Below are 8,026 nucleotides of genomic sequence, written 5' to 3' on the forward strand. Positions count from 1 at the left end.
TATTATTGTTATTATTATTATTATTATCATCATTATTACTCCTCTCTTTCTGTGGCTCCAAGTGCTTCGTTACCTATATCTGGGTAGCAATTGCAGGCTGAAGCTTTAGGAGGTTCAGCGCTTAGTATAGTGCTCAAGTGCTCAGTACAGTGCTCAAGCACTTAGTACAGTGCTCTGCACACAGTAAGCATGCAATAAATACGATTGAATGAAATGAGGTTCCGTGATTACTAATTCTAGACTGTAGACTGCAGACTCCTCTAGACTGTAAACTCGTTGCGGACAGGGAATGTGCCTACCAAGTCTGTTTTATTGTACTCTCCCAAGCACATAGTACAGTGCCCTATACACGATAAGTGCTCAATAAATACGATTGATTGATTGATTGTGCACACAATAAGTATTCAGTAACTACCTTCGATCAACTGATTAACTACCAGGAATCAGAAGGTCATGGCTTCTAATGCCAGCTCTGTCACTTGTCCTCTGTGTGACCGCGGGCAAATCGCTTCACTTTTCTGGGCCTCAGTTGCCTCATCGGTAAAACGGGCATTAAGACCGTGAGCCGTATGCGGGACGGGGACTGTGTCCAACCCTGTTTGCCTGTAACCACCCCAGCGCTTAGAACAGTGCCCGGCACATAGTAAGCGTTTAACAAATACCATAATAGTTATTAGTATCGAATAGAAAAAGGATGCTCTGCCCTGAGCAGGCGTTCAATAACTACCCTCGATCGATCGGTGGTTTCAGAACCGTTGGCCTGCTGTTTCGACCTTTGGACAACCTGTGTGTGTTTTAGTCCTGACTACGGCTTGCCTGAAGTTTCTCAACTCCACCAGCCACGTGGCTCTAAGAAGGGGGAGGGAAGGAGGGAGGGATGTGGGATTAGCCAGGAAGGGATGTCATCCCAGGGGCTCTCCGGGGGCGGGAGCTTGCTCGCCCTGCCTGCTCATTGGCAGCAGGTCCCTGCCACTGCTATAAAGCCAAGGCCTGCCTGGCCTTGGCTAGTGGGCCACTGAACTCGTGAGCCCACCCGGAGCTTCAGCCCCGAGAGGAGCCACCTCCTTGGAGAGCAGCAGGGGCATCGATGCGTTTCTAAATAGGTAAGAAAGTACCCGCTGCATTGTTTCTCTGCTCTTTCTGCTTTTCAAAACATGCATGTGAGCCCACTGTTGGGTAGGGACTGTCTCTATATGTGCCAATTTGTACTTCCCAAGCGCTTAGTACAGTGCTCTGCACATAGTAAGCGCTCAATAAATACGATTGATGATGATGATGCATGTCCCAGATGGCAAGGGGTGGATCTCCCTCGCCCACCCTTGTAGGGCTGGCAGAGACGGCAGCAGCTTCAAAGGGGGAGGATCATAGCTTTTTTGCGGTTGTTCTGAAGAAATAGGCTATTACGTGGGCGGTGGTCATTCCAAACGATCCCCAGCTAGCAAAATAAATCCATCCGGACCATTGGTTCTGAAGAAATTTATGTGGGCATTGGTCCTTCCAAACGATCCCCAGCTAGCAAAATAAATCCATCCTGACCATTCCAACGCTTTGGGGCTGGCTGCCTGGGGACCAGGCTAAGGGACGTGGAGTCATTCATTTATTCAAACGCGCTTAGTACAGTGCTCTGCACACAGTAAGCGCTCAATAAATACGATTGATGATGATTTATTGAGTGCTTACTGTGTGCAGATTACTGGACTAAGCACTTGGAAAGTACAGAACAACAGTAGAGACAATCCCTGTCTAAAACGGGCTCACAGTCTACAGGGGGGAGACAGATATTAATACAAGTAATCAGGAAGCAATATAAATAAACAGAATTATAGATTCATCCTTTCATTCATACAATCATATTTTCTGAGCGCTTACTGTGTGCAGAGCACTGGACTGAGCACTTGGAAAGTACAAAACAACAATAGAGACAATCCCTGCCCAAAACGGGCTCACAGTCTATAGGGGGGAGACAGATATTATTAATACAAGTAATCAGGCAGCAATATAAACAAAATTATAGATTCATTCATTCAATCATATTTTCCGAGCGCTTACTGTGTGCAGAGCACTGGACTAAGCGCTTGGAAAGAACAATACAGCAATAAAGCGAGGCAATCCCTGCCCAAAACGGGCACACAGTCCAGAGGGGGTGGAGACAGACGGCAATACAAGCAAATAGGGATCGATATAAATAAATTGAATTATATATATATAATAATATATAATTATTATATATATATATATATATATATATATATATATATATATATATATATATAGGCTGTGGGGCTGGGGGCGGATTGGGAAGTCCTGCTGGTGGGGTGAGGATAGAAGCGTTGGAAAATAGAATCGAAGCCGTTTTCCGGGGTGGGGAAGCTTGCTTCTGTCCTGCTCATTCATTCATTCAATCATATTTTATTGAGCACTGTGTGCAGAGCACTGTACTAAGCGTTTGGAAAGTACAAATGGGCAACATATAGAGACGGGCCCTACCCAGCAACGGGCTCACGGGCTAGAAGGGGAAGACAGGCAACAAAACATGTAGACAGGTGTGAAAACCGTCAGAATAAATAGAATTATAGCTGTAGACACAGCCTAGACTGTGAGCCCCTTGTTGGGTAGGGACCGTCTCTATCTGTTGCCGACTTGTACTCTCCCAAGCGCTTAGTACAGTGCTCTGCACACAGTAAGCGCTCAATAAATACGACCGAATGAATGAAAATAGAGTAATAAATCTGTGCAGATATACAGAAGTGCTGGGTGGAGGGGAAAGAGGGAGGGAGTGGGGGCGAGGGAAGGGGAGGAGGAGCAGAGGGGGCTCATTCTTTCATTCAATCGTATTTATTGAGCGCTTACTGTGTGCAGAGCACTGTACTAAGCGCTTGGAAAGGACAATACAGCAATAAAGTGAGACAATCCCTGCCCAAAACGGGCACACAGTCTAGTGGGGGTACAGACAACAAAACAAAACTTGTAGTCAGGTGTCAAAACCGTCAGAATAAATAGAATTATCAATCAATCAGTGAGCGCTTACTGTGTGCCGAGCACTGTACTAAGCGCTTGGGAAGTCCAAGTTGGCAACATATAGAGACGGTCCCTACCTAGCAGTGGGCTCACAGTCTAGACACATCATAGACTTAGGCCGCTGTTGGGTAGAGATCCTCTGTATAGGTTGCTGATTTGTAGTCTCCCAAGCGCCTAGTCCAGTGCTCTGCACACCGTAAGCGCTCAGCAAATACGACTGACTGAATGGAAATAGATTAATAAACCTGTAACAAAAATACAGAAGTGCTGCGGGGAGGGGAAAGAGGTAGGGCAGCTTTAATTCTATTTGTTCTGACAATTTTGACACCCGTCTACATGTTTTGTTTTGTTGTCTGTCTCCCCGCCTCTAGACTGTGAGTCCGTTGGTGGGTAGGGACCGTCTCTATATTCATTCAATCGTATTTATTGAGCGCTGACTGTGTGCAGAGCACTGGACTAAGCGCTTGTATATGTTCATTCAGTCGTATTTATTGAGCGCTTACTGTGTGCAGAGCACTGTACTAAGCGCTTGGGAAGTACAAGTTGGCAACAGATAGAAACAGTCCCTACCCAACAGTGGGCTCACAGTCTAGACGGGGGAGACAGACAACATAACAAAACATATTAACAGAATAAAATAAATAGAATAGTAAATATGTTGCCGACTTGTACTTCCCAAGCCCTTAGTTCAGTGCTCTGCACACAGTCAGCGCTCAATAAATATGATTGAATGAAAATAGAGTAATAAATCTGTACAAATATGCAGAAGTGCTGCGGGGAGGGGAAGGAAGTTGGGCAGCTTTAATTCTATTTATTCTGATGGCATGGACACCTGATTACATGTTCTGTTGTCTGTCTCCCCCTTCTAGACTGTGAGCCCGTTGTTGGGTAGAGACCGTCTCAATATGTTGCCGACTTGTCCTTCCCAAGCGCTTAGTCCAGTGCTCTGCACACAGGAAGCGCTCAATAAATAGGGAAGCAGTGTGGCTCAGTGGGAAGAGCCCAGGCTTTGGAGTCAGAGGTCGTGGGTTCAAATCCCAGCTCTGCACACAGTAAGCGCTCAATAAATACGATTGAATGAATGAACTTATTTATTCTATTTATTTTATTTTGTTAATATATTTTGTTTTGTTGTCTGTCTCCCCCTTCTAGACTGTGAGCCCGCTGTTGGGTAGGGACTGTCCCTATATGTTGCCAACTTGTACTTCCGAAGCGCTTAGTCCAGTGCTCTGCACACAGTAAGCGCTCAATAAATATGATTGAATGAAATCCGCCCCCTTCCCCATCCCCCCGCCTTACCTCCTTCCCCTCCCCACAGCACCTGTATATGTTTGTACGTATTTATTACTCTATTTATTTGTACATATTCTATTTAATTTTGTTAATATGTTTTGTTTTGTTGTCTGTCTCCCCCTTCTAGACTTTTGAGTCCGTTGTTGGGTAGGGACCGTCTCTATATGCTGCCAGCATGTACTTCCCAAGCACTTAGTCCAGTGCTCTGCACACAGGAAGCGCTCAATAAATACGATTGAATGAATGAATGTCCTTTCCAAGAGCTTAGTCTAGTGCCCTGCACATAGTAAGCGCTCAATAAATAATAATTGAATGAATGAATGAACATATTTATTCTATTTTATTTTGTTAATGTTTTGTTTTGTTGTCGGTCTCCCCCTTCTAGACTGTGAACCCACTGTTGGGTAGGGACCGGCTCTGTATGTTGCCAACTTGTCCTTCCCAAGCGCTTAAGTCCAGTGCTCTGCACACAGTAAGCGCTCAATAAATACGATTGAATGAATGAGTGAATGTCCTTCCCAAGCGCTTAGTCCAGTGCTCTGCACACAGTAATCACTCAATAAATACGATTGAATGAAGGAAATCTGTACAAATTTACAGGAGTGCTGGGGGGATGGGGAGGGGGACCAAGAGGGGTCTCGGTGTGGGAAGGCCTCCTGGAGGAGGTGAGCTCTCAGGAGGGGTTTGAAGGGGGGAGAGGGAAAGTGAGTGTGGTTGAGGGTGTGTTGCAGGAGGGGGAGAGTGAGCGTGGTTTTGGGTGTGTTGCAGGAGGGGGAGAGGGAGTGTGGCTGCGGGTGTGCTGCAGGAGGGGGAGAGGGAGTGTGGCTGCGGGTGTGTTGCAGGAGGGGGAGAGGGAGTGTGGTTGCGGGTGTGTTGGGGGAGAGGGAGTGTGGTTGCGGGTGTGTTGGGGGAGAGGGAGTGTGGTTGTGGGTGTGTTGCAGGGGGGGAGAGGGCGTGTGGTTGCGGGTGTGTTGCGGGAGAGGGAGGGTGAGTGTGGTTGAGGGTGTGTTGCAGGATGGGGAGAGGGAGTGTGGCTGCGGGTGTTTTGCGGGAGGGGGAGAGGGAGTGTGGTTGCGGGTGTGTTGGGGGAGAGGGAGTGTGGTTGTGGGTGTGTTGCAGGGGGGGAGAGGGCGTGTGGTTGCGGGTGTGTTGTGGGAGAGGGAGGGTGAGTGTGGTTGAGGGTGTGTTGCAGGATGGGGAGAGGGAGTGTGGTTGAGGGTGTGTTGCGGGAGAGGGAGAGGGAGTGTGGTTGAGGGTGTGTTGCGGGATGGGGAGAGGGGGTGTGGCTGTGGGTGTGTTGCGGGAGGGGGAGAGTGAGCGTGGTTTTGCTCTCTTCCTCCCTTCAAGGCCCTACTGAGAGCTTACCTCCTCCAGGAGGCCTTCCCCGACTGAGCCCCTTCCTTCCTCTCCCCGTCATCCCCTCTCCATCCCCCCATCTTACCTCCTTCCCTTCCCCACAGCACCTGTATATATGTATATATACCTGTACATATTTGTGACTCTATTTATTTTACTTGTACATATCTATTCTATTTATTTTATTTTGTTAGTATGTTTGGTTTTGTTCTCTGTCTCCCCCTTCTAGACTGTGAGCCCACTGTCGGGTAGGGACTGTCTCTATATGTTGCCAAGTTGTCCTTCCCATGCACTTAGTACGGTGCTCTGCACACAGTAAGTGCTCAATAAATACGATTGATTGATTTTGGGTGTGTTGCAGGATCCCACCAGCCGCTCCGATGTGGTGCCTGGAGCGGCTGGTGCGGGCCGGGGAAGGACTGGCTCGGGGCCGGGCTCGGCGGGCCGCAGCCTCCTCGTCGTCGTCGTCGTCCTCGTCCTCGTCATCGTCGGCCAACGTGCTGACCCCAGACCGCATCCCCGAGTTCTGCATCCCACCCCGGCTGCGGGGGTCTGGGGGTGGGCGGCGGGTGGAGGTGGGGTCGGGTCCGGGGTGCCCAGAGTGCCCATCCCGGTGCCCGGGCTCGTCCCGCACGGACTGGGACCCGCGTTCTCAGGCGGCACTGTCGCTGCGGCACCTGGCCCGCGGCCCCACCTCCTACGGCTTCTGCGCGCTGCTCGAGAGCCCCCACACCCGCCGCAAGGAATCGCTGTTCCTGGGGACGCCAACCTCCAGCTCCAGCCAGGACGACGACGACGACGCCACCCCCGTGTCGACAACGCCAAGGGCACCGCCGCCGCCGCCGCCGTCCTCGTGGTGGGCCCGGCCTTGGGGCCTGAGGGCCTGCCTCGGCCCGGCCCGGCCCCCGCCCTCAGCGACGCCCTGCCGTTCTCGGGGGGGCCGCCGCAGGGAGCTCGGCCTCGCACCCCTAAGACCCCTCCGACTCACCCGCTACTGCACACACCGACCCACCCACCCAATTGCCCGACTGACGACCGACTGATGACCCCTCGCCTGAATGATGACGACCGCCTGCCTGACTGACTGACGACCGACTTGCCTGACTGATGGCCACCTGCTCGGTAACAACCACCTGCTTGACTGACTGACAACCACCTGCCTGACCTGCCTGACCGACGACCGACGTGCCTGACTGACAACCACCTGCCCGACTCAACAACTGCCTGCCTGACAGACTGCTGGCCAACTGACTGATAACCGCCTCCCTGACGACCAACTTGCCTGACTGACGGCCGCCTGCCTGACTCGACAACTGCCTGCCTGCCTGACTGATGGCTGACTGACAACCACCTGCCTGCCTGACAGCCAACCGACTGCCTGACTGACTGACAGCCAACTGACTGACAACTGACAACTGCCTGTCTCAATGACCACCTGCCTGACTCGATGACCACCTGCCTGACTCAACAACCGCCTGCCTGACTGACTGACAACTGACTGACGACTGCCCAACTTATGACCACCTGCCTGACTGACTGATGACTGATGACTGCCTGCCTGACTGAAAACCACTTGCCTTACTGACAACTGGCTGACTACTGGCTGACAACCACCTGCCTGATGACTGCCTGACTGATGACTGCCTGACTGAAGACCACCTGACCAACGACCACCTGCCTGATGACCGCCTGCCTGAAGACCGCCTGACTGATGACCACCTGCCTGACTGATGAGAGACTTGTCTGACTGACAACAACCTACCTGACTGATCACTGCCTGCCTGACTGACTGAGGGCCAACTGACTGCCTGACTGATGACCGACTGACTGACAGATGGTCCACTGCCTGCATGACTGAATGACTGCCCACCCATTGGCCGGCTGACTGACCGCCCTCCCACTCCCTCTCCCCATTTCCCATATTTATATCCCCGCACGAGGCTCCTTCACAAAAAATAAAGTTGATTCATTTTTTCTTCACCTGGCTCTCCTTCCCACTTGGGAGAAGTGCGGCAGCAGAGCCCCGGAGAGCCGAGATCCCCAGGCCCCAAACCTGCACATATGCTGCTCTATCCTTCCCTCATTTCTAGCTGGTTTCCATGTTCAACCCCGTGGTCCCAGGGAGTGAAAAAAGCAGCATTTGGGCTGCTATTATAACCGTGGTATTTAAGTGCTCGCTATGTAGCACGCAATGAACGAAGTGCTGGGGTAATAATAATAATTATGATATTAAGCGCTTACTACCTGTCAGGCAGTGTACTAAGCATGTGGGGGGTGGATACAAACAAATCCAGTTGGACACAGTCCGTGTCCCACACAGGGCTCCCATTCATCCCCGGCTTACAGGCGAGGTAACTGA

At 50.9% G+C, this 8,026-nt stretch overlaps 1 protein-coding gene across 1 annotated transcript; it reads left to right on the plus strand.

Annotated features, from left to right (window-relative positions):
* The first annotated feature begins 1,067 nt into the window (after positions 1–1,067).
* LOC119928894 (C2 calcium-dependent domain-containing protein 4A-like) lies at positions 1,068–6,974 on the plus strand. Its single transcript, XM_038747404.1, has 2 exons — positions 1,068–1,103; positions 6,029–6,974. The coding sequence occupies exon 2, from the start codon at positions 6,048–6,050 to the stop codon at positions 6,708–6,710; it is 663 nt and encodes a 220-aa protein (XP_038603332.1). The 5' UTR covers positions 1,068–1,103; positions 6,029–6,047; the 3' UTR covers positions 6,711–6,974.
* Positions 6,975–8,026: the final 1,052 nt, after the last annotated feature.

Source organism: Tachyglossus aculeatus, chromosome 5, assembly GCF_015852505.1.
Source record: "Tachyglossus aculeatus isolate mTacAcu1 chromosome 5, mTacAcu1.pri, whole genome shotgun sequence".
Taxonomy (NCBI): domain Eukaryota; kingdom Metazoa; phylum Chordata; class Mammalia; order Monotremata; family Tachyglossidae; genus Tachyglossus; species Tachyglossus aculeatus.

Excerpts from the sequence above, each read along its gene's own strand:
- LOC119928894 (XM_038747404.1), top strand. The coding sequence starts at position 6,048 with ATGTGGTGCCTGGAGCGGCTGGTGCGGGCCGGGGAAGGACTGGCTCGG.